This window comes from Microtus oregoni, unplaced genomic scaffold, assembly GCF_018167655.1.
Source record: "Microtus oregoni isolate MIOR12 unplaced genomic scaffold, Mior012 000027F_ref0000203, whole genome shotgun sequence".
NCBI classification, from domain to species: Eukaryota; Metazoa; Chordata; class Mammalia; order Rodentia; family Cricetidae; genus Microtus; species Microtus oregoni.
In genome coordinates, this window is record NW_024543086.1 from 5,678,670 (window position 1) to 5,705,673 (window position 27,004).

The 27,004-nt window shown below is 44.7% G+C and overlaps 1 protein-coding gene across 2 annotated transcripts in view; it reads right to left on the bottom strand.

The window, feature by feature from the left end:
• Positions 1-27,004, bottom strand: part of Atp10b (ATPase phospholipid transporting 10B (putative)) — a 102,111-nt gene that overhangs the window by 31,416 nt on the left and 43,691 nt on the right. For both annotated transcript variants that reach the window (XM_041676112.1, XM_041676113.1), the window contains 8 exons: positions 24,990-25,096; positions 23,280-23,411; positions 18,510-18,637; positions 16,786-17,038; positions 15,760-15,998; positions 5,362-5,550; positions 3,373-3,973; positions 1,149-1,258 (listed from right to left, as the gene is read on the bottom strand). In XM_041676112.1, coding sequence (XP_041532046.1) covers positions 1,149-1,258; positions 3,373-3,973; positions 5,362-5,550; positions 15,760-15,998; positions 16,786-17,038; positions 18,510-18,637; positions 23,280-23,411; positions 24,990-25,096 — 1,759 coding nt within the window. The remainder of the gene's footprint in view (positions 1-1,148; positions 1,259-3,372; positions 3,974-5,361; positions 5,551-15,759; positions 15,999-16,785; positions 17,039-18,509; positions 18,638-23,279; positions 23,412-24,989; positions 25,097-27,004) is intronic.

Sequence of the window (27,004 nt, forward strand, 5' to 3'; positions counted from 1 at the left end):
AGCAATATTTTCCACAGCTCGTAGAATCCATCAGGCATGCTGTCTTTCTCCTTTGGAGGGCCATGACACTTTTGAACCACCATGTTTATATGTCTGCATTCTCTTTTATGAATAATTCTTTTACATAAGCACCAAATATTCACCGAGTCCCTCTGTATGGCACTATAGGGAAAATCAAGAGACACATGTCTTGTTTGCTTGTTTGTTTTGAGACAGGCTCTCAGGAAGTAGCCTCGGCTGGCTTGGAATTCATAGAGATCTATTGTCCTGAGTGCTAGGATTAAAGGCATGCACCACTCAGCCTGACCATAGGAAGGTCTTCTACATTTGAGAAATGTACAGTCTATAACAGAAGACAAAATAGAGACTTATGGAAAGCAGACAATGGTAAGACTATAATGATAGTACCTAGAGGACATTATAAGCTGTTGTCCAAAGACATTTCAGAAGGTGGTGAGATGGGCACCAGATGGCTGGTTTTAAAGTGAGTACGTTTAATCTCTGTTCTGTACTAAGCAACTTGAACTATATGAGCATCCCTGGGAGTGTGAAGAGGAGAAACTACTTGTAGGTACCTTGAAATATGCATCATGGGGTTCCTACTAGACAGCACACACCTCATCAGATGACCTGGCTCTGTAGTTCAAAGGCCCCTGTTTCCCAGGGCCTGCAAAGTCAAGTATCTGAGAGCAAGAGTGGGTAACCTTTATGGCTACATCTGGGGGCAAGAGTAAAACAATGGCTAGTGATGGGGACTGGAGGCAAGAGCAGAACAGCAGAATGCATCCCCGTGGCCCTCATCACAAAGATCAGCTGCTACATAGTTATATGGATCTGTGTGGTTCCATGGAGACTCAGATTCTCAACAGAAACCAGAAAGCTAGAGTTTTTCATGTGAACACACAAACACACACTCCACACACACACACACACCATCCCCACATACACACACTATACATACCACTCCCACAATACACCTCATACCACATACACCACATACACACATATTCACACCACACACATACTACACACACACACCACATACACACATATTCACACCACACACATACTACACACACACACACACACACACACACACACACACACACACACACATCTGGAGCATGCTCGCAGGGATCTAACCTTACCTTCTTAGCAATGCACAGGGTTCGAAGGCCATCTCTTGCATACAAGTCCAGATGTTTTTGGGTCCGGGCTTGGATTCTTTTCAGCTTCTTCTCCACATCAATATCACTCACTGTCAAAGAGTTATCGTTTCCCATGAAGCCATGGACCACTGTTCAGGGAGCTTTGCCCTCAACTCCCTAGAACCTTCCCGGGTCACCACACCAGCCTTAAGGGAGGAGCTCTCCCTTCCCAGCCCTCCCTAGGAGTTCTTGTGATGACAGGCTGCCCTGGAGAATGATCATTTTAAGAGTCCCTACACTGTCTGCTCCTTATGTTTTTTTCTTCAAAAGCCTGGCCAGGAAAAGGGCTATTTAAGGAAGGGAGGTGATCTAAGGAATTGTCCAATACATCTCCTTAAAGGAGAACTACCTACAGAGTTAAAACAAAGCCATCCGTAAGGAGAGGGCCAGGGGCTGGGAGTTTCAGTCTTCCTTGTTATCCAAGGTGTGATTTTAGTTGCCCATCTTGCCTGCAGAGCCAACCAACTTTGCAAACTGTTTTCTGGCAACTCAGACAATCCATCATCCTTTCTGTCATCTACTTTAATTCTTGTCAAGCTCAGCCTCAAGACAGCTGCAAACCTGGATCTCATTAGCGGGGTTCTTCAGCACATTCGCTTTGCTGACTTAGGCTTTCTCTCAATATGAGGGACGGTGTTAGAAGAAAAAAAAATAGCTTTTGCATTTTCTGTAACTTTAGGGTAAAAAAAAAAAATACCTCGATGCCTTTTCAAAGTCCCCGTGTTAAAGTTTCACATAGCGCATTTATTCCTGAAGTCATTTGTATTTTTTTCTCTATTAGACAGGAAGAGTATTTTCAGGCTGTGCTAGTTCGGGAGGGACAGGACCGATGACAGGCCTCACTCATCTACCACAGCACTGTAAATCTGAGCAATGCAGCCTCCAGAATCCCTTACTCCTGCTGGACAGAGGTTTTAAGGGGATCCTGGGTAGTGAAGAGAATTTGAACACCTCACTTCTTCCTTTGTACAATGCAAAGGTAAAAACGTAATTTAACAGTGATCTCCACTAAGTATAAGGAAGTCCAATCAGTCTATTTCATACAGTATAAACATCCTTTCAAATAATATTGCCTCATTGTTCACCATAGCACGGTCTTAAAGCATAGTTGAACACTATTTACAATGTTTTATCTTCAAAAACATCCTTTTTGAAGCTCACCACCTGTGAGTCCCTGGGTTTTTTCATCCCCCAGGTTGCTAGGAACCTCAGAGTCCAACTGAATACTCAAACATCCCAAGTACACTACACTTGATGTGGTTTTGCCTCTCCCTTTCAAAGCTTCGCTTCTTTCTTAATGCAGTAACATTGACTGTGTTTTTTTATTGGCAGGATCCCCAACCATTTTGCAATCAACTGAGGAAGGAATAAACAAACATCTCCAGGATAGCGAGTCTCTGTTGCCCAGAGACAGAGTACTATGGCTTCCTTGACTCAGAAGCCCTGAATTCACTTGTCTGCCAGAGTCTAGGGATGAAGCGAGCTAATTAGCTCCCTTCTCATTCTAAACACTAATCAGTCCCCATGAACCTCTTGGCCGTGATCCACAGCTGATAATGCAGGAGGCTCTGGGCTGCCTGGGCAATTCTGAAGCTTGGCTGGGATCTGCTATCCTGGGAGAATCATAACCCTATCACTGTCTTCTTGTTAGCAACCAGGATATGGCTGCAAAATAATTCACGCTTCTCTGAAATTGGACGCTGACCCGTAGGGACTTTGGAACATTTTCCTGGCTCTGGGCAAGTTTATGAAAATCTATCCCAGTGTGCGGGGGTGGGCACTGGGGAACGCGATAATGAAGAGAGACACTTGAGCGACGGTGGTGTGCTCTACGGTACGACTCCTGGGTGTTTGGGTAGAAAGGCACGGGGTGTGGATATGGATAAAGAATAGCATAATGAGTGTGGAAATCTGAAAACTGGGAAAAGTGGAGGTAAAGTGGTTTCTTCATAAAGTCTTGAATGCACTAATGATCGCCCCAATTCTCTAGGTCAAGGTGATGGAAAATTCAGTGTGTTCTAAGGACTTGTTTTGAGAGTCTTATGGGCCTGGGATTCTCCTGGTACATGCTGGACTTGTAACTCTGACTCTTCCTCACCATTGCACACTACCGCTGGGAATATAGCACCTGTGTCCCTGGGCCTGACAAGGTGGGCGGACTCACCACAGGATGGATCATCTAGCAGGTCCATGATAACGGAGTCAGCACCCTTAGTGTAGACGATGATCTCACCCGTCAGTGGGTGCCTCACCACTACTGACATTCTCTTCCGGACAGAGTCAAATCCCAGGGTGAAGAGGAGCTCAAAGGTGAGGGAGATGCCCTGGGGCAGACGCACAGTCACCTGCTCAGGTGTCCTAGACACCAGGGTGAAACTATAGGCACGGGCCGCGTGCACCAGAGCTGCCTCGTCAGGGCTCTCGGCCTCATAACAGAGCTCCGGTTCATCTAGGTTGAGAGCTGGGGCCTCCAGCCCCTCCTCCAGAGAAGCCCCTGACCCGGACCCCAGGGTGTCACCCTGCTCCCAAGTGCTGCTCCTGTAGCCACCATCCGTGGAGCAGTCTCCACTACACACAGATACGTCATCTTTGTCGTCTGAGTCTGTGGTGGGCATGTTGGGTCCCAGGCTTTCTCCTAGATCAGGGTCAGAGGGGGCGGTGGAGGAGAACGACTGGCTGAGGCTCAAAATCTTCAGCCTCTGGAACAGATGTTGGATCTTTTCCAAGGATGAACCCAGAGCCTTGTTGGAGGGCGGAGTCGTAACCTGTGATTGTATGAGGAAAGGACAATGTCACTCTGAGCACTCTGGATGTCTTTCACAGAATATGAAGGCCATTTTGAAATCAGTGGATCACTTGGGTCTTCTGCAGTCAGAGACAAGACCCATGTGTTCTGTGAACCTCAGCCTACCCACTCGTAGAAAGAGGGTGATAACTCAGATGGGTCCTTCTAGGCCTGACGTTCTAGGTATGGCCAGTGCTCACAGTCCCCTAGTTTCTGAGCATCCCCTATGGTCATGCTGGAAAGAATTAAAGGAGATTAAAATGAGACACTCAAGAGTACACACTCTCTCACAGATTGTTGTATGGTGAGCTGCTTTCTGTTCGTGTGAATTGTCACCTTCAATCTTCCCTGAAGTTCGAAGGGCTACCATCAGTATGGGTGTGGAACCCAGGCACCCAGAGGATGGATAAGTTTGCCATAATAGCCCAGTGTCTTGGTAATAGAGCCGAGACTCTGAGTCCGGGTCCAGTCATTCCCTTGGAGCTATGTGCTAGAAGAAGCCTTCTCATTAGCTTGAAAATTGAAGTTGGATGCTAGCTTTTCCAAAATAGTTCTTCTCAAAAATAGCTACTTGTTCAGATAATGCTTCCTGTCTCCTATGTGTCACTGAAAATGCTTGATCAGGAGGTGATGTTTCTGAGTGGTTTGAAACTTGGGCATAATGAGAGGAAGGTATAGTATATTGACTCCTGTTTTCTTGGTTTTATAATCACAAGTTACACCAAATCATAATCCCTATCAGTGACTTGTAGGATGGGTCTGTGGATTACTGAAGACCCAACTACCCTTGGTAGATTTATTATTTAACTCCATATAGATGACCACATGCCCTTATTATTTCTAAGAAAAGAACCTAACCCACAAGCTAATTAATTTTAACCCCCATACAGAAATAGATGCAGGTATGATATGGTATTATTAGGAACCATAACAGAGCTACACAGATAGTTCTATATTAATCATACCTCCTTAGGTAGCAAAACCTCCGACTCTGCTAGTTAAATCCAAAAATATCCCACACTACGTTTCAGGGTGGTAAGGATTAGAAGTTATGTAGGTAAAGTATTTAGCATGGGACCTGGCACACAGCTAACAACTCAATAAATATTTGCTCATTATCTGCCTTACATGTGATAGGTTGGAAGTCACACAAACAACTGGTGTGTAACTTTCCCCCTTTAATTAACAAAGAGGGGAACGGACCTAGGAAGATCACATGGCTGATCTGGGTTTCGCAGAGGTGGGCTGATGACGCGTGGTTGGCACCGAAGGGTCATGTCTTTTGGAATCAAGGGTTTTTGTTTTCCTATTTGCCTTTCCACTTTTCTCTTTCCCTTGCCCCCATTCCCAACCATCATCTGTTCTTACCCTTTTCCTGGGCTCAGTGGTCGTGGACACCATGACAGAGTTGCAGATAGTCAGGGCAAGGAAGAAGTCAGCGATGGAAGCCGTGGTGGAATGGGAAGGCTGGGCAAGTCTGCTGTCGGAGGTCTCCAGCCACAGGGCAGCCTCCTTCACCTTGCTCAGGAGATTTTTATCTGGAGTCACATCTTTTTCCTGGAAGGAAAAAAGCCCAAGTGAGATCTTTTCCTGGAAGGACTGGGAAGGGAGGTCTTTCCCAGCAGGCTCTGCATGTCTAGGATAGTGATAACTCCATCTTCCCTGATGTCTTGCGTCCAACACATTCCTCCCTTCCACTGGGTGCATCATTGCTCATGTTTTTATTCCAGTCCTCACTGTTAATCAGCTCCATGGAACCCTCAGCTGCCAGGCATTTCTTCCTATCTAGCATCTCCTCCGACTTGTCCCTATTCCTCTTGTGTCAAGTCTGGCTTGGATCCTTCAACTCTCAACTTTGTATTTTATGCACCCACTTTAGACCAGTATCCCCACCTTTCTGCTCTTCTTTTCACTCTTCACGTGCACATCCACCCACCTAAGGCAACACTTTCTTCCTGCAACTTTTGACTTGCACAAAGATCTCTAGATCTCCGCTGCTCACATCATCAGCTCCTCCTGCATCTACATTCTTTCTCACGCACATCTCCAGGACTTTCTCTCAGCAGACCCTAGGGGTTCCTATTGCATTCCGGACACACAGTTTCCTTCTGTGCCTCTGGTCACACCTGTTCGATTAAGAATCCTCTCCTACCTATCAGAGCCCCTCCTAGATCGTAAAGCCCACAGAAGTGCCACCCTGTCCATTGGAGTTTCTCTAACTCACAAAGAACTCTCCCAAACCACAAAAGCAAGTTCTACGCTGGGACTGCCCACAGGTACCAAGCACGTAAGGAGAGTTAGGGAAGTAGGCCAAGGCACAGCTGAGGTCATTATTTGATGGAAGGTGCTGTTGACCTGGCAAGCCACACTAAGTAGTGCTGCCAGCTTTGCTTAGCAAATGCTCCCAGGCTGGCTCCTTTGCCAAGAATCCTGACTCTTCGAGAGAGAGTAGAAATGATAAGTGACCTGTTTTTTATTTTTCTTTCTTTTTTTTTTTTACTTTCATAGCTGATGCTGATCCACAACTTCTCAATTTTTCATAATTTTTTTGGTCAAACTTTCCATTTGGTCTGTCACTCTGAAATATGGGCCATCCATCTTCTCTGCATTTGAATATTGTGCTTCTAAAAGTAGCTCACATTTATGAAGTGTCTTCTACCTCCCCAAGTCTAGGACCCCACAGATTGTCCCAGGTCTATGTTGAGATGAATGTAATCCAGTCTTAACAAAAGCCCGGAGATGTGGACTGATTTGATCACTGGTTCTTAGCAAAACAGGGTGAAGCCCAAATCTCAGATCCTTGTATAAAAGGTGCAGCATCTTCCATCCAGGGCCTGTGGCACAGGGGTTTCATTAGTACTCCTTCCAAAGTTCTGTAGCCAGAGTAGCCAACACCACCCAAATGCAAAGCCCATTTCTCATAATAACGAGAGCTCCTATCCATGTAGTGTTTCATAAGTTCCCTGTATAGCTGCCATCTCAATGTACCCCTCTTATTAGTATTGATATTGTCTGGGTGCTGTTATCTCTGAATTTTAAAAGAGAAAACTCATGCCTAGAAAAATTTAGTGCCTCACCTAAAGAGGGAAATATTTAGTATTTCCTTAGTTGGTTTTTGGTAGTTTAACTCTAAATTATACTCCCCCCACCCCCGAGACAGGGTTTCTCTGTAGCTTTGAAGCCTTGTCCTGGAACTAACTCTTGTAGACCAGGCTGGCCTTGAACTCACAGAGATCCGCCTGCCTCTACCCTCTGAGTGCTAGGATTGGAGGCATGCGCTACCACCGCCCGGCTAGAATATCCCTTTCTTTCACTCCTATACAACATAGTATTTAGTATTTCCTCCATGAGAAGGAAGAGGCCTTTGGGACTTGGTGAAAGTTGGGTAGAGCCTTTAATGTCTGGCATGCCAGATACAAAGACTGGCTTGCCTATCAAACCCCGCATCCTCAGCAGTTTCAGAGACCGTGGAAGTGTTCCTCTTCCTGAAAAAAAATAGATGCTCCACATCATGGGTTGATCACACCTGATTACATAGCCAGAATCGCTTAGCAGGCTCTTGTTTCTTGATTAGGTACTCTCGGGTCTACAAGCGTCGTGAGGATAGTGGCTTGTCTCTGATGTGCTCCCAGTGCCTGCAGGTTATGGACATGCAGAATGTTGCGTGGGCCCTTTCTAGAGCACGTTGCTTTTGTCCATCACTGATGTACTCTTAAAACTCTTTTTTTCCCCCATTTTTATTTAGTTTTTGAGTGTGTGTGAATGTATATGGGTACTGTGAGCAGAGGTCAGAGGACAACTTCTGAAAGTCATTTCTCTCCTTCCGCCATGTGGTTCCCAAGAATTGAACTTAGGCCTTCAGGGTGGGCGGCAGGCAACTTTACCTGCTGCAGCATCTCACTGGCCCCTAACACTTCTTTGTTAAAACTGTTCTTGACTACATTTCCACTTGATCACATGGCAGAGTATTATGAAAGGCATCTGAAGGTGTTGGGAGAAGATGGCAATCAACTTTTGCCTAGTCACTGTATCTGTCTGTCCAGCCAATTTCTTCAGGCTGCTCTGTGCTCTGGACCACTGTTTTTCTGTGTGGTTTGTGAGCATTTGGGAACTTGTCCGTCAAAATACATAGAAAAAGGCAGGTTTTTCCCCAGTGCCTGGCAACTCTGAAAAGAAATAGAATGTATGGCACCCACTTATGGGTGTTTCACGCTAGAGCTCTGTGGTATCTAGGCTCTCAGCTGGTTCCTTCTATTGTTAGTCATCTGAAGCAAACAAATCTTGTGTGAGCTCAGGGCCCACAGGAAGGGATGCTGTTATCTTTAGATTATCTTTGCTGATAACAGATACCTTTGCTAAGTATCCTTATGACAGCTACTGTCACTTTCCATTTTGATTATAAGGTGAAAGAGGCTCATTGAAATAAAATAATTTGTCCAAGGTCTCAAGGCCTGTGCCAGGATCCTGAATCTAGTTCTTGCTGATCTATAAGCCTGGACTCCTAAATGTCTCACGGGTGCTTTCCAAACTGGGTTTGAATTCAGGCCGCCCCAACTGGGTCTGGGCACCTGCATTTTTAACTAGCTCACAGGAAGGGCTTGTGCTGCTGCCTCAAAGAGCAAAGTTTGAACAGCAAAAGTGTGTACTATACAGTAGCCCAATGACTGACTGCCTCTTCTTTTTGACTGGGATATTTTCCCACTCTGAAGTCTGGAAAAGGTAGGCAGCCTCCATTTTGCTATTCTCCTTTCTGGTGTGTGTGTGTGTGTGTGTGTGTGTGTGTGTGTGTGTGTATGCTCACACATGCATATGTGCGGAGGTCAGAGGTCATCCTAGATGATGAGTGTCTTCCTCAATTGCTTTCTACCTTAATTTTTGAGACAGGGCTTTAGCTGAACACAGAGCTCACTGATTGTCTAGGCTGGTTTGAATATGTTTTAAGAAGCTACTCAACTCACACTGTTACTCACTGGGGATGGAAGCTTCCTAATACAGATGCCCATTAAGCCAGTGGTAGACAGACATAGGCGTCTTGGCCCCTTGCTTGCTAGTAACCCCTTTTGTGGCATGGCTCCTCTTGTGATTCCATCTCCCTTACTTCTACAACTTGCACTTTCTTTCCCAGTTGTGGGTGAGCACCTCCAAATGCTCTGCCTTGCTCCCACAGATCTCCTGCAACAGTTTGCCTTCTTTACCTGCTCCTCATTGGATGACGGGCACTGCTTCAATTTCCCTGGTTGTCTTGAGGGCCAATTCAGGTGCTAGCTTCATCAGGAAGCTCTCCAGAAGCTGGAAAGAACATGGCTCTGCCCTCTACTTATCTCTTCTAACACATCTGTACCTACTGTCCCAGTGGTAGTCACTGGTGTCCCACTTGCTCCTTCATTAGGCTGTAAATCCCTGAATCCAGGGACCACTGCCCTATGAGACTTCATATCCCCACTGTCTAGCTATGTATTTTCACCTTGAACAGATGTTAGCTAGTGGGGAAAGATCACCTGACCAAATGAATGAAAAGCTATTTTTTAAAAATGCTGACAGTTACCACAGATATAGTGGACAGAGTAGGGAGGAAGCAGGTTTGCTGCTGGGGGACACAAGAACTGGTATAATGTATTAGAAACAATTAATTGACTAAGGAATGCATCAACACTCCCACTTAGCAATTGCACTCTAAAAATAAATACCTTAAAAAGCGTGCCACACACATGGAAGCTCATGACAGCTCAACTATTCAACAAGTTTCAATAGTCACTAAAAAGAATGAGGTTGCTCTCTACTGAATTTATACATGTGTGCCTGCACATACGAAATATTCTCCAGGATTTGTTGTTATTATTATTTTTTTTTACAAGCAAAGATGGGGCTGGGGAAATGGCTCAGTGGTTAACGTGCTTTCTCTGAAAGTGTGAAGACTGCGGTTCAGGTCCCTAACTCTCATGTAAACACTGGGTAGTCTCAGCAGATAGACAAGGAACCCCCAGAGCAAGCTGCTTAACTAGAGTCGTCATAATGGCGAGCTCTGTGTTTGATTGACAGACCCTACTGCAATGAGTAAGGTAAAAGAGTGATTGAAGAGGATTTCTGACACTGACCTTGGGTCTCCACATGTACATGTACAAACACATAGAGAGACATATGCATGCACAGTCATGTGGACACACACATGTACACCTGCATATGAACACAGGCACACACATGAAAATAGAATAAAGGCAAAGTCCAAAAGTTCTCTGGTCAAAGCACGTGTGTGTGTGTGTGTTCCATAGAGGCTTCTGTGTAGGGGGGTTCCCCTGGAAAGGTTACATAGGCCTCTGGGCAGTGGAATGGAGGACAGTACCAGGTGGCCTTTGATCCCCTTTTAATACATAACCGTATGTTATGCTGGTATTAATAGCATGCAAACAGGCTTTTCTGGTTGCTGGGAACTGAAGGCTGAATTCCTTTTTCAAGGCGGTGTTGTATTTGTCCCAGGGTTTCAATATTGATGATATTTAGTTTGGGTGAAGAACCAGGAAAGCCGAAACATTCACCCAGATTGTTAAAGCAAGCTACATGGAAGTTGAAGGAAAATTCGCCGTGGCTATTTAAGAAGGAATTTTCTCACAGTTCTCTCCCTTCCATTTGGGTCCCTAGGGGTAAGGACAAAACTGCACCATGCAGTCACATTACTTGCAGAAAGAGTGTGCGTCTGCCTGATGAAATCAGGATGCTTATCTAACCTCACAGAGGCAGTAGCCATATGTTGGCTGCTCTGCCAATCTGTTGAAAGAGTCAGAGTGTTTTGTAGAAGAATCATTAAGAAAGAAGCTGCCCTAGGCACCTCCTTCAGTTGTGTCTACTGCATTCTCTCTGGAGGTGTCAGAAAAGGGGACATGCCCACAGAAGTGAGTGTTGGAGGTGCCTAGAGAGGCCCAGGGCAGCTCCACCCCATGACTGGGAAGATGTTCCTTGGTTTGATGATTTTTGGAAAACGTGCAGGTGGCTCTTGGACTCTGGTTAAATCTTGGTACTTTCAGAGCAGGGCGAAAGACATTTTATTTTCCATCTGTCAATACTATTAAATATTGGCTGGGGATGTGCCAATTTCATAAGTATATTACCCACCTTAAAACCACAGTTTTATAGCAGGCGATTAGGAGATAATCACTGATACTGCTTTGTGTTTGGTAACTAAAGAAAACAAACAAACCCAGGTTTGATTGTTGCTGCTACTATTGATTCTTACTTTATTTGGTTTGCACCCAAGGGCCAGGGAAACGAATAGCTGGCCCTTGAAGGGCTGGTAGACTGCTGCTAAGTTCTGGTATCTTGGGAGTTTCTGAGGCAAGCCCTGACTCAGTTTCAAAGGGAAGGTAGAGAAGGGGGGGGGGGTTCCTAGAGATGCTTATGCCAGACTAGATGCTGGATGGAGGTGGAAGAAGGCACCAAGATAGGTGGAAAAGGTAGACCTCTAGAGAACTACTTGGCCTCTAGGGTGATCTTTTAGAACCTGACGATAGCCAGCACAGGATCAGAGGCCAGTGAGCATCTTAAGAAATATTTATTTAATCTTAAGTGCATAAGTGTTTTGCCTGCATGTACGTATGCGTACCATGCGAGTTGTGCCCGCGGTGGTCAAAGGGCATTAGGTTTCTAGGAGCAGGAGTTACAGGCAGCTGGGAGTCATCATACGGATGCTGGGAACTGAACCTGGGTCCTCTACAAGGGCAGTAAGTGTTCTTAACCATGGAGCCATCTCTTCAGCTCTAGTAAGCAACTTTTGAGTAGCACAAATCTCTCCCTTCAGGCAAGTGCGTATCTGAGCCACATGGGTACTGTTTTAGTGGGGAAGCCAGGTATGTCAGTGGTCTGTCTAGAGAGAATCTCAGTCTGGCCTGCATCTAGAATCTCTAGAAATTATTAAGTTCACATCCCTAGACAACATGTAGTAGAGTCTCAGGGGAGAAAGTTCAATATTTTATAAAACACATTTTTACACATGATGTAAAATAAGAAAACAGCTTTTCTTTAGAAAGGTCACTTAAAATATATACTAGTCTGTCTCTTAGAATTTGTAATGAACCAGAATTGTCCTTATTTTAATGAAAGGGATAGCTATGATTCCAGTCCATTCTACTTGTTAAGTGTAAAATAAACTCCTCTGGAGTGGAGTTGAGATGGAGACCTGGGCCTGGGTGTGTATGATTTATAGCTGGAAGGGATCTTGAGGTCAGCACAAACATTGTGTTATTTGATTTTGGGAACAGTCTGGTAATAATTTTATGTATTTTTAGGAGATTAAAAAGGATAAAAGGAGTAACCACATGATGCATATTAGCAAGCCAAACTGCATAGTTGCAAACCTACCTTGTCAGACTTATAGTCCAGCCCCCTCCTGAATAATTACCCAAAGACGGTGTTTTACCAATCCCAGGTCCTTGACTACTCTGTGCCTCTCTTAGCTATTCATAGAGAGAACATATCACTGCCAATACTAGCCATGCTATAAACAGTGAGTCTTACTTAATTCCTTAACCACTTTCCCTATTGCTCAGGGACGAACTTAGAACTTCTTTTGGAACTGCCAGCCAGAGCAGAGCACTGACCATAGCCTAGGTTTTGGAGACAATTTGGGGTTAGTATGTCCAGCTTGCTGCTATCAGCTGAGGGCCCTCCAGCAAATTTATACTCGCTTGAAGGGGTTTTTGAGCCCAGAAATTTGAGACCATCTTGGGCAAAATAAGTTAAGATGAAAATGTATAAAAAAGGAATCTCTGCTGCCTGGTTCTGCGATCCTGTGATTTGTGAGGCTAAGCAAGGGGCAGGGAATCATCATGGTGTCTACCTCAATGCTGCCCAAAAGTTTCCAGTTTCCTTCCTTGTGTCCTTGGCAGTGAAGACACCTATTATTAGGCACACACAATGCCTATCACACTAGAACTGTGAAATGCCAAAAGACATATAGAATGGGTCCGATGAGACTAAAAAAATATTCATATAAATATTTAGGAGAAGAACATTCCATTCAGTGTGAGAATTAAAGAAGGGAAAGATATGATCATGTGTGCTTCCTACTGTTCTGTTCTTGCATAAGACGGAAAGGAAATAATAAACTCTTACAGAGGCATCTGTGGGTCCCTTCTTCTGCATGTCTGTGAGGAGCACTAGTCCTTAATAAGCTTTCTTGACATATCCTAGCTCCCGTCCCATGTTGTGAACTAAGATAATGCCAGAGCAGAAACAGCTCTGCATTCACCCCCAAGTTAGAGATATAGCGACCCAGAACCCAGGCTCACAGCATCCCTGCTTTGTCACGGTTGGAGAACACAGCTCATTAGGAGACCCGGACAGCAGCACAGAGAATGGTCTCGATAGTTTGTTGGACTGAGCTCCCAAGGTCCCAAGGAGGAGCAGAAGGAGGGAAAACATGAGCAAAGAATTCGGGACCACGAGGCGTGCATCCACCCACTGAGACAGTGGAGCTGATCTACGGGGAGCTCACCAAGGCCAGCTGGACTGTGACTGAAAAAGCATGGGATAAAACCGGACTCTCTGAACATGGCGAACAATGAGGGCTGATGAGACACCAAGGACAATGGCAGGGGGTTTTGATCCTACTTAATGTGCTGGCTTTGTGGGAGCCTTGCCAGTTTGGATGTTCACCTTCCTAGATATGGACGGAGGGGGGAGGACCTAAGACTTACCACAGGGCAGGGAACCCGGACTGCTCTGTGGACTGGAGAGGGAGGGGGGGAAGGAGTGGGGGGAGGGGGAGAAGGGTGGGAGGAGGGGGAGAAGGGTGGGAGGAGGGGAAGGGAAATGGGAGGCTGGGAGGAGGTGGAAACTTGTTTTTTGTTTATGTTTTTTTTCTTCTTTTCGCAATAAAAAAAAAAAGGAAAACCCAGCCATATACAATTGATATATACCATGACTGAAAAGTATTACACACACACACACACACACACACACACACACACACACACACACACACACAGTGTGTATTGGCAGAAATTAAAATTTTAATGAAAACTGACTTGAAATTTTCCTTTTCTAATAGCATAATAGCACTTTCAGGCCCATTTATTACCTCTGCACTGAGATGGCTGTGGTTCCCTATGACATTTTATTTTTTTTTAATTTGATCAAAGATTTATTTTATTCTTATTTTTGTGTGCATGTGATGGAGGAAGGTTATTGGCTAAAAAATAACGAAACTGCCTTGGCCCATTTTATTGGTTAGAACATAGGTGGGTGGAGTAAACAGAACAGAATGCTGGGAGGAAGAGGAAGTGAGCTCAGAGAGACACCATGCTCCCCTCTCCCGGGCAGACGTGCGATAGCTCTGCTCTCTGAGGCACATGCGATGAAGCTCCTACCCAGGATGGATGTAGGCTAGAATCTTTCCCGGTAAGACTGATGCTACACAGATTATTAGAAATGGGCTAGTCCAGGTGCGAGAGTTAGCCGAGAAGAGGCTGGATATAATGGGCCAAGCAGTGTTTAAAAGAATCCAATTTGTGTGTTGTTATTTCGGGGCATAAGCTAGCCAGGCGGCCGGGGTGCTGGGGACGCAGCCCCGCCGCTCCTATTACTACATGCATGTGGGTGCAGATGCCCACAGAGGTTAGAAGAGATGTCAGATCCCCTGCATCTGGAGGCACAGGTGGCTTGTTGTGTGCTGGGGACAGAGCTCTGGTCCTCTGTATGAGCAGCAAGCGCTCTTAACTTCTTAGCCATCTCTGCAGCCCCACTCTGTGGCATTTTCTACAATTTGGGATGATGTGTTTCTGAGTATGTGTAGAGGAAGGAATAGAGCAGGAGTCAGAAGGCTCTGGCTATGGCCTTGACCTCAAGGAAGTGCTGTGTAATGTGGAGGGATGAAATCAGAATCTTCATTTGCTACCTGGATATTTAGCAATGGCTTTGAAGGAATCAAATATGGAAAGACAAAAGACCGACCAAAGACAAACTCTCACATTGGAACCATGGGACTCACCTAAGGGGAGGATGCAGCCCGGCAATTTGGATAGTTATTCTTCACCTCCCAACTCTTTCAAATCCCTTTTTAATTACTACTCAAATATTTTCTTTCACCTTTCTTCAAATGCATCAAGCCTTAAAGGCGTATCTTTTGTCTTTTTAGCTTATGGAAGTACAGACATAACAAATATTTCTTGTTTTTTTTTTAGCTGTGTAATTGGAAAAGTATGCATAAGGAGGAGGCTGCTGGCCCTCAGCTGTGATCATGAACAATGAGGAAGGGAGGGGCTTTGGGGAGCTGAGGACTGACCCAGCTTATGCTGTAAAAATTCCTTAACTCAAGCCAATAACTGCTATGGGGAAACCCTGGATTAAAACAGGGAATATGGCTAATTCCATTTTCAGAAGAGGAATCGCTGCACATTTAGAACTAACAAGAATTGTGTACGCTGTCAAAACATTTACGGGTTCCACGTGGGACTGAAATGGGCCATCCTGAGAGCTCTCCAGGCTTTAAATGTCTTTAAAAATATAATTGCTAGGTCTCATGTAGCCCAAGGTGACCTCAGACTCACTATGTCGAAAGTGCTGGGATTACAGGTATGCAGTATCCTATTTGGTTTGTGAGGTGCTGTGATGGAATATAGGTCTTACACATGCTAGAAAAGCACTCTTTCAATCAAGCAGCACCCCAAATCTCCAGCTAATAAGGGCTTATAGAGGCTCTGATATATTCTAGAACCTTCTCTGGTATCTTCTTTGTATAATTTGCTTATAATTTAATGAACAAAGGTAGGGACTTACTATTGAGCTGCTGAAGGCCACCGGTGGCTGTGAGGGCTCCCAGCGTCCCACAGACCTTTGTCGAGAGTGGCTCTGGATGGGGACGCGGGCACTCTGGGACCTCCTCAGAGGCTGGGTACCTCCTTGGCTTCTCAATGTTGCTGGGCCCTGGGCCCATCTAGGTGGGAAGGACAGACATTGGTATTGGGTCCACTCCTCACCATCTGAGTCCAACTCCTTTGGCATCTCCAGTCGCTTGGCTGCAAAAAAGGAATCTTGTCACATCTTGGCTGAGCTGTAGTTAGGGGCAGTGCTGGACTTCTATGGAAGGCTGTAACTGGGCTGCTAAGCCTGGAGAAAGTTATATGGGCTTGTGTTTTGATTTACAACCTGTACCTTCAGTTCCTTAATTAGAAGTGTTAAGGAAGTAACCATCTCAGGATCATTTTGAAGATTTTTAGCAACATAATATGGAAGAATGATGAGTTAAGCTAGGTGCTTATAGTAATAGCTGTTATATTATTAAAAATAAGTTCAAAGCTCCCATGTAAATGGTGAGTGATTGCCATGACAAAGGGGATAGGACTATCTATAATATCTCTTCCTCCTCTCTACCTTGTGTGTGTGTGTGTGTGTGTGTGTGTGTGTGTGTGTGTACTAACTCAATTCTACAGGCTACCTTTAGACCATGAAAAGTAACAGTCCAACCATCGTATACCTTCACATTTTAAACCAAAACACTGACTTGGTGAAACCTAAGACATTGGTTCACATGGAAAGCATTTTCTGAATGTGTCAAATTCAGCCCTGGGCCTAGATTTAGACCTGTCCTGACCCAGGACAAGGGTTGCAGGTCAAACCCTAAGCCTTGGCTTCATGACTGATATACAATAGGGATACTTTCCCTCTTAGCCCATCCTTGATGTGAACATACTGTGCTGTATGGAGGGGTGGTACAACCTGTCAAAGTGCTACAGAAAAGCTGTGGGGAATCAGGAGAGTGTCCTTGTCATCCTGAGAGGGCAGGGTGCTTGTGGGCTCTCATACCATTTTCTTGGTGACAATATTCACGGCCCACAATGGTACAACGCCGGAACACCATCTTGTTTTCCGTCAGGGTCCCTGTTTTGTCAGAGAAGATGTACTGGATCTGGCCCAGGTCCTCGGTAATGTTGAGGGCCCGACATTGAATGGACAAATCGGTTTCTTCATCATATAGGTCAAGGTCGTTATGAAGGAGGTACACTTGCCCAAGCTTCACCAGCTCAATGGATACGTACAAAGAGATGGGGATCAACACCTGAGGGGAGATGGATTAACACTGCTTCAGCACCCAGCTTAAGCCCAGCTCCCAGACCCTCACGAGTGGACAGCAGAAGCATTGGATAGAAAGCTGAGGAGAGCACACAGCATGAGTTTTCCTGAGAAATTAAAAGTTAGTGACATCAGGCCTCCCTTGGAATTCTTGGGGGGATATGAAGTGGAGATATGCCTCTTCATTCTGTAGTGTCTGGGGTGGGAGGAAGGCAGGCATCACTCACTATTTACCAGCAGAATGGTGGAGTATATGAGTTTCAGCACCACTCTCTAGAGACCCCCGAACCCTCAGATCTCTGTGACATGGAGGGTCACAGGCACCTTTGCAGGTGCTCGGGCCTTCTGCTGATTGTGTTCCCTAGTCCAGTGCCAGATATTCTCCAGCTCTTGCTTTTTGTTGGACATTGTTTCAATTCTTGGAAATGGGTGCTATTAGAACAAAACTGGCCTTAAAGAACTCATATTCTAGTGACAATATATAGACATGTCAATATATATGATGTGGCTGCCTCATGAAATGAGTAAAGGACATCAGAGAGGACAGCGAGTCATAGACTGGGTGGATTTTCATTTCCATGACCTTTGGGCAGAGATTGAAGAGATGAGGGTGTGAGGATCACATTGGGAGGGGAATTCTGGGTAGTGGGAGGGGTTTGGGTGTTCGGGAGATGACAGCAGGCACGGCACAGGAAGCATGGAGGAGGAAGAGCTGTAGGAGGTGAGGTGGGGTCAAGGTCCAGATCATTTAAAGCCTCGCTGGCTTCCATAAGGACTTTGGATTTTATTCTGAGCAGACACGAGTTACCAGCAGGGTCCATGCAGAGAAGAGGTGTGTTTTGATTTCCCTTTAGGAAGGATCAAACTGTGCCAATGAATGGGAAGTTGAAAACAGTTCAGCAGTCAGGAACAGAGGTCTAAAAGACAGTGGCTGTAGGCGGGACTTCAGCAAACAAAACGGCAACTTCTCACTTTTCATCAGCCGTGTTTCTTTATAGAGCCCAACTATTTAAAGAAAAGCATCCCTTCCTCTCTTACTACATAGTTTATAGGTTCTGACTATGTTTTTTCTCATCTACTTTGTTCTTCTCCATCTCTATCTATCGCAGTCTGTCAAATGCTAGAACACTAACTTGTGAATTTGCTCTGTCTCCAGCACTGAGGGCTGGAGAGTCCTTGGTATCTCTCTGTGCTGTTTACTCTCCCTTTAGTCTTGAATTTTAGGGTTTTTACTATTCTGTGTCTGGCAAAGGGACATACATGGGTGACTTGCAATCTCACTCTTAACCTTCTCCTACTGCTATCTAAGGGGCTGACCTGGCATTACCAATGTGAATACTTGGTAAGCATACCAGGAATCAATAATTATCTTTCCATCTTGTCCTTATTACTTCTTTCTGGGGCTAGCACTTAGTTTTCTTCGTTTTCTAAAGCTTTAGAGGTCAGAGAGTGCTTACCTGGAGCAGGATGATCATTGTGAGAAACATATAGAAGCCTCCAAGGGCAAGGGGGAGGAAGTTCCCATCAGCGTCTGGCACATCAAAGGGAGGATGCTCTTCAAAGGTCCTAGTCCAGAGACCATGCCCTGAGAAGAAACAAAACTAGGTGTGAGACTAAGTCTTTACTTAGTCTTAAGTTGTCTAGGTACCCATGACCTGTTCCTGGACATGGGTGGGTTTTGAAAATCTCATTCTTATTCCCCATGACACTGCTCTCTCCTGCTCCGTCTTTTACTTTAGTGTGGCAGTGATTCTTCGTGTACTCAAGCTCTTCATGGTTCAATCCCATGAATCCCTTGATAGAATGATGGACAGTAAGTCTGTTTTACTGGGAGTGATTAATATGAAGATTACCTATATTTTGGTGGAGTCTTATCACATATGAGTTGGAAAGATAGTAGAATGTATACTTTTCAGTTTTATTGTAACAAGTATGTGGCTGGGCAGTCTTGACACACCAGTCTTCCCGTTTTTTTACTTTCTACTCTTCTCTTCATCTATTCATCTACCTAATTACCTATCTTTTCCCACAATTCCCTCCTATATCCAATAATTATTAATCGGATCAGTGTTGGTTTTCATTTTTGAGTAATCCCCACTAAGCAAAGGACTCTGATTAAAGGGCCCTGAGCGGGTTGTGTGCTAGAGCATGGAGGAGCATGGAATGCTGGGAGAGGCCACAGAACTCACAGCACAGGCACACTGAACTCCATGTTTCCTTATTTGCTAAAGGGGTGACAACACCCATTATCACAGGATAATGCTAGATGAGCCACATCTAGCACCTGCTACAGATTCGTCTGAATGTGGAGTCCTTGTCTGTTAATTAGTTATAGCTAACCTATAGGGTTATCATAAAACTAGAATAATCCATTGTGTTTATTACTGTGCTGACTACTTTTGTGTCATCTTTAATCAAGGAAGAGGGAACCTCAACTGATAAGATTCCCCTACCAGATTGGCCTGTGGGACAAATCTGTGGTACATTTTCTTCATTGATGCAGGAGGGACTAGCTTACGGAGGTGATGCCACCCTGAGCAGGTAGTCCTGGATGGTATAAGAGAGCAGGTGAGTGATCCATGAGGAGGATGCCAGTGAGCAACATTCTCCCATGGCTTCTATTTCAGTTACTGTCTCTAGATTTCTGCCCTGATTTCCCTCAATGATGGACTGTGAGGTAGAGTAAATCCTCACTAAAACAATTCTCTCAGCTTCAAGGCAGGAACTTAAGAGAATAAAAACCATAAGATGTCATCTCGCCCAAAGACCCCTCCTCCCAGGCTGGACCAAATTCTTCCCAGTCACTTCAGAAGAAAAGGGCATTACAGAATGCTCTAATTTAATGGTGATCGTATAGAGCAGAAGACATGCACAGAGAAGGGGCCCCTAAAGAAAGATGAGAAAGCAGAGAAGCTGCAAGGTAAACCAGAGGTCTCAGGGGTCCTGGAGTCTTGGCAAGTGTGTGTGTTTGAAGGAGGGCCTGGTGGGCAGAGCAAGAAGACACACATGGTTATCAAACCAAAGGAACCCTGGAATCATACTTGTCGTGGGAGGACTGTCTCCTCTTCAAAGTCTATGCTTTAATGAGGGGCCAAAGAGTCCTGTTTCTTAAAAGTTGCTATTTGCAATAGAGAATTTGCCTTCTTTCTCCATTAATGTTCTCCCTTTATCATTTTCAGGAACTTGTAAAGCCAATTCTGGGCACCTTATCTATGTGTGGCTGTGTAATCATTAACTTATTTTATTTTTGTCTGGAGACATAGTGATCTTAAATAAACTTTCAGTTCTGGCATGCCTGAAAACTCTACTCAACATGGAGGCATATTTCCTGCAGCCACGTGGGCAGGATTGGAGTGGCTGTGTCTTTCCTGTGATCTCCTTGATCTTCCTGGACTGCCCTTCCAGCCATGACTCACCCATTTACGCAAAGCTGCTAGACTCACCTGTGAGGTACATTAAGTATAAACTCCTGGCCACCTTGAGACGAGTCCCAGGGTCCTCACTACATGGACAGACTAGATCTCTCCCTTTGCCTTTCAGGTATCATCTTTTCAAATATATAGATGGTGATACGTTCAGAAAAAGGCTGAAAGCAAACATCATTGCTGCTCTTTGGGTTGGGGTCATCAGGGTGTCTGGGCTTATGAGTTTTTCCTTTTGATCATTTCTAATTCTTTGTGGGGTGCCAGAGGCCATGAGGGTATACAACAGATGACAACTAGTGTTCAAAAGACTGACCTACAAGATGAGCGATTCTCTGATAGGGAGTTCCACTTGGTAAGGCCATGGGGTCACTAGCTATAGATAATTGTTTCTCTCTGTAATTTTTCTCATGTACCACTAAAAACAGCTATGGGTATTATTCCTACTGCTCATGTATTTATCTCGTGAAAATATTCTATCTGCTGGGCACACATAGAGCTGTGGATGGTCAGGAAGATGATTTCTGCTCTAACTGTAAATAATTTTGATGAATAGAGTTAATACTGGGATATTTTTCATATTCAGACCGACATAAGAAAGTAATAGTATTCTCAATCACAAAGACAGCTAACTTTAGACTTCAGAACAAATGCAAAGCAAATTGGTTGCTCCTGGAGATGAATATTTGATTGCTTCTAGAGACAAATCTATGAGGCCAATTTCCCAGGTGTTTATTGCTGATTCAAGGTCAGAGTGTGAAGCAACTTTAGTAGACCTAACTTTATCAGCTATGGACTTTCTGCATGTACTCTCAAACCTCAAGCCAACTAACTGTTTATTGTTTAAGTCCTGAATGTCAATGTCACTTTCTGACCACTCAGAGCTACATGTTTACTTAACTCACTGACCTGTCAGCGTGACCTCCCTAGCTGGAGAGAAACTGTGTGTTCAGTTTGGCTCTGTTTCTCATTGTTTAGTCAAGTAGTGCTGTGACCCTGAAGATGTGATTCACAGTTGCCCAGAGGTTTTGTCTGTGAGAAGAAGCAGGAGAGATGAAGGGGCAATTAGGAGAGAAAATAGGCGGAAGTAGGAGAAGAGAGAGAGAGAGAGAGTGTGTGTGTGTGTGTGTATGTGTGCATGTATTGGTAGGAAGATGTAGCTGAATGTGCAGAGAGAGAAGTGTGAGGGAGGGGTAGGAGAGATGGGAGATGAGACTGTGTAAAGCAGTGGAAAGGTATATAGCTATGTGGGGAACATGTGGAGACTGGAACTGTATGCAAAGAGGCGTAACTCTGTAGTGAGATTGTCAAGAAAGAGATTATACAAGATGAAGTAAAAGAGAAGGTTACCATCAGGAAAGCATGTAATTGTTCTTTTTTTTCTTATGTTACCATCAGCTAAGGTGTGTTTCATTATTACCCTCAGGTAGAAAAAGTCTGGTCTTCAGAGAGAGAAATTTTCAAGATGCATTAATAAATTTACCTTCAGGCTGTGTGACCCTTTCCATAAAGATCCTTGGACAGATAACCTTGGCTACTTTGAAAGTCTTCTTAAGACAATGCTAGGTGCAGTCCTGGGAGCTGGCAACTCCAGGCTGAAACAGTGGGGTCTACTTAAGCATTCTGTGAGACATCCATAGGTTAAAGATGATGGGGAGAATGGGTAAGAGCTTTATGGAGAACCCTTTCTAGTCTCCACTCTGAAGAAGACCAACTTCTAGCTCATTCCTTTCTATGCCTTCTGAGCTTGGTCTTCCTCTTATACGCTAGACAGCTGACTGTTTCTTTGTCTATAGTCGTTCTCCTTCCCACCTTTGTACCCTCCTTGTGCTGCCCATTTGGCAAAGAACATTCTTTCTCTCCCCAGATTTCTCGGCCTCGCTGTACTCCTGAACTTGAGTCTGTCACCTATCACCTGTAGCAAATGTCCACTCATTTAGTAATCAGCTAAAGTGGGTACCTCTCTGGGAAAGACTCCCATTCCTGGTATTTCCACAGTGCCCACAGGAAGCAAACTAACACATCGCCCCTAGCAAGATACATCCTAATCAGTGGGTCCTGGGAAGAGGCTGTCTTATAAGGAAAAGAAGATTGGGCAGATGTGATTAACTCATGAAATTCAAAATGGGGAGTATGCTGGATTCTCCTGGTGGGTTCAAGGATGTAACTGCAAATGTGCTTATAAAAAGAGGTACCACAGGCAAGGCTGGAGAGATGTGAGCAGAGAATGGAAGATGCCTGTAGTGAAGTGAACAAAGGAAACTTCTAGAAACTGACAAAGACAGGACTGATTCCTCCCTCGGTCTTATCAGAAGGAAGCAGATCTGCTGAACTCATAATCTTAACCCATTCAAATTGGACTTCTGATGTTAGAAGAAGATGCATAAGCAGATTGAATTTATGCTGTTTTGAATCCCCTAGTATTACTTAGTTCCATGGCCAGGACAGGCAAATAATGCAGTACCCATGGGCAGTCAACCTTTGAGCAGGGAAGGGTGAGCGCTTGATTCTGTTGTTTGACTCCCACTGTGGGCTCTTTAAGGACTGGTCCTGCGGCTCACTCATCTTGCTCTCCTTCCATGCTCAGAGAACACCTGTGTTCCATGGGATTTTTTTTCAGCCCACCAATGATAGGCAATATTGCTAATATTTAAGGACACATACAATTTCAGGAAACGTTCATCAGTACCCCACTAAAGTAGGTAGTGCAGACTTCATTCTTCTTTAAGGAAATGAAAGCTCAGAATTACAGTGACTTGCCATGGGCATGGGTGTCTGTGTTGCTTTTGGCAGAACATCCCTTACCTACAGCCCCAATGAGGCACATGAGGAAGAGGAGGCCGATGCAGAAGAAGATGTCCGTGTTGATGCGCCGCTCGATCTTGCTGCGTTTGTAACGGGGACCACTATTGTTCAGCATGGCTTTTGTCTCATGACCTTTGAGGGAAAATTGGGACTTTAGATGGAAGGAAATGCATATGCAAAGGTCCTGCAGAAGGCTTGAGCTCGGTGCCCACAGCTCCTGTGGTTGCTTTTTTGTGTCTAAGGTGCTGACATCTCATGAGGAAGAGCAGTAGAGCCAAAATCTGTCACCCCTGTATCCCCCAGCTACATGTCCACATGAAATCTTGTTCAAAGAAAAAAGTGCCAAAGTTGGAAGGCTATCAGTTCTCCTAGTTGCTTCTTTACTCCCTGGGGAAACTGAGGAGCAGGGTAGAAGGAACTTGTCCGATGTGAAAGAATAAGTTAATATTGGAATCACAGTGGGAGTCAGGAGCCTTCCTTCCACCAACCCAGGGAACTTCAAGGGAGGTGCTCAGACTCACTTGGCCCTCAGACTGTCTCTTCTTAGGACTTGCTGGATTTTAATGACTGTGTTTACTCCTCAGCAGTCCAAGTGAAAAATGCCACTCATAGTTTTATTCTTCTGTGTAAACTTAAAAAAAAAACAAACAAACCAGTACAACAGCTCCCGAAGCGAAAGGCTTCAACGCTACTGAGTTAGCCTCCTTGAGGATTTCAAACAGCAACAGCGGTGGAAGCAAATGAGCTTCAGTTACTAAATTAGGTTCGCGCTGCTGCAGTTGTGAGGGGCTCTGACAGTGTGACCGTTACAGGTTGCTGCATTCATCACCCTCTGAGACTCTTCCATTCTTTAGGCAGGAAGTAGGGTCAGAGGCAAAGCAGTGAGGACAGGGGTGCTAGAGTTGGGACTCAGCTCTGCCCACATTTGGCCTCAGTTTGTAGGGCTCAATAAATGTTTGCCATGGGAAGCACCTACCACCATACCGGTAGGCTTATTCTTCTGGAAGACTAGTATCTCTGCGTGTGACGAGGGGATGCCATAATGATATGACATAGCCCAGATGGACCTAATCAGAGCTGAGCCAATCGCTGTGCCAAGTCCTTACAACTCACTACACGGGGCACTAAATTAAACCTCTTTTCTTGAAAGTTATCCTGCCTCAGTATTGTAGTATAATTATAAAAACATCTCCATATCTAGAGACATATAGTGGATAAAGGAAACATAACTGAAAAAAAAACAGTAACAAATTTATTCAGCCATTCTTTCACTAGATAGAGTGTTAGGTGGTTTGTCTGGGATAGGCCATTTTATTCTCAGGCATCTACACAGTAGACTCATATTCTTTCCATGGTAAAGTAGGAAAACTGAGATGGGCGAGAAGTTATTCCTCAGTGGGGTTGTTCTGACAACCTCCTCATACTTCTTTCTGTCCCCAAGCCACCATTGAGGTGATGAACTGAGCCCCTCTCCCTATGTGGTGGGATGCATGGTAATGACTCAGCATCTCATTATGTTCCCTGTGGACTGAGTGAGTGCCTGTGGTTCCCAGCCTCTGTGTGCTTGAGCTGAGAAATGGGGAGTTGCGTGGCTTGCCCCTGGGAGCTCCTGTGAGTTTCCACTGTCTGAAGATGAATTTAGTGGACAGATTGGAGAGGGAAGTATTGAGGCAGGTTGAAAGCAAAAAGAAACTGCACAGAGACAATGACCTGCATAGATGACAATGCCAGCGGCCACCTCGGTGTTTCGAATGGTGCAGCCTCGGAGTAGAAGACTCTCGCTGCCGAAGCCAGTCCTGGTCTGGTCAGGATGCTCCCTGGGAAAAAGGAGTGAAAGTCAGGCGGTATTTGGCTGCTCTCTGTGTGGTTTCTGGCTAGTATAACAGAACCAGAAGTCCTGAGTAAAAGCAATCGATTTTCTCCTTTTCCCCATTTCAAGGGTTAGTGCTGCTTTTGGGGAATCCTATCTCTATGTCCAGGTGAATCTCATCATTGCTTCTGGGAAGCCTGGGTGAGGCTGGACCATCAGAATGGAACTGTTCCTCTGAGGAATTTCTCATTTACCCACACTAAAGGCAGAACTGTGCTGAAAAAAATCCTAGATTTTAAGTCTCACCCTCAAATCGGTTGCAGGATAAAGTGTGGGGGAATGGGCTTTTGGACCTTCAAGGTCTGGTGCTGTGTTTCCTTTGGATGGGGTTCACATCCCTTCCTCCCTCACATAGCTGCTGGGGACCAGAGCCACAGCAGTTGAGCATTCTGGCCCATAGAAGACGGCAGATCTTCCTGCTTTTTACATCACAAGGCAGACGTAGGAAGTACAATAAGGTAAGCAGGGGTGGGCTACAGCCTTCTCACATCCGAGCTATCTCACTCTCGATTCTCTCTCCGCGTCCTTTCCCTCCCTTGCACGGTGGCCCTTTGTCTAACTGCAGATATGTCTTTGTTCCTCGAACCTCAGCAGGGATGTCAGCTTTCCATTCCATGCTAGAAACGTGGCATTCTTAGCTGGTTCTTCTGCCCTGGGATTGCGAGCAGCTTTAACTGTAATATTTTAAAGCCATTGTGAGAATAGGAAAGTAGCAATCTTAACACTGAATTTCTTTTCCCTGTGGTTCATCAATACTTCATTTTCCTATGTAGAGCTGTGACTTTTTCTTTGTGTTAATTAAGCTAAAGGCAATGCTATCATATCCATTTTATAGGAGGGACAGTGGTGACAAATTCAAAGATCTAGTAAGTGGGAGAATATGTCTTTGCTGAAATAACTTGCCCTTTCACGCTATGCGTGTACTCAACATGCCTATTGATTTACCAAATGATTCTCTTTTTTTATTTATTGGTATAATTTTTTTCATACAATACACTTTGACTAAGTTTTTCCCCTTCCCAAACTGCTTCCCAAACTTCTCTCCTCCTCCCCAATCCAACTTCATGTTTTTCTCTCTTTTCCAAAGAAAAGAAAAAGGTCCCCAAATCAAAACAAACAAATCCCAAAGATAAAAATAAAACAAGTCCAAAACCAAAACAAAAATTAACCCCCAAACAACAACAACTTCAAACCAAACCAAATCAATCCAAACCAAACCAAACCAAGAAGCATGGAATTCATTTTGTCTTGACCAACTACTTTTGAGCATGGGGCCTGCTCTGAAGTGTAGTTGATACACTTAGTGACATTCTACTGAAGAAAACTGATTTTAACCCCTCCTAGTGGGTATCAATTACAAACAGCTTCCTGTTTGTGGGTGGGACTTGTGTCCACTTCTCCATTCTGGGTCTTTGTAGGTCTTGTGCCTGCTGTCATCCTTTCTGTGAATCTATGTGTGTATCAGTTTCACTGTATCTGGAAGATGATTTTCCCATGGATTTGTCCCTACCCCTGGGATAAAAGTCTTAAAATCTTTCTGACTTTTCTTCCACATAGATCCCTGAGCCTTGAGGGGAAGGTTTGATAAAGCCATCTCATTCAAGGCTGAGTGCTCTAAAGTCTCTCTCTGCACATTGTCTAGTTGTGGGTATCTGTGTTAATTACCATGTACTGCAAGAAGAAACTTCTAGAATCAGCAATGCCCTGATCCTTTGTAGGATGTATAATTGATAAAGGTGTTTTATTTTTTTAAATACAGAGTCTTATTATGTAGTTCAAACTGTCCTTGAACTGATCATCCTTCCTTAAACTCACAAGTACTAAAACGATAGGCATGGGCCACTGTGCCAACCTC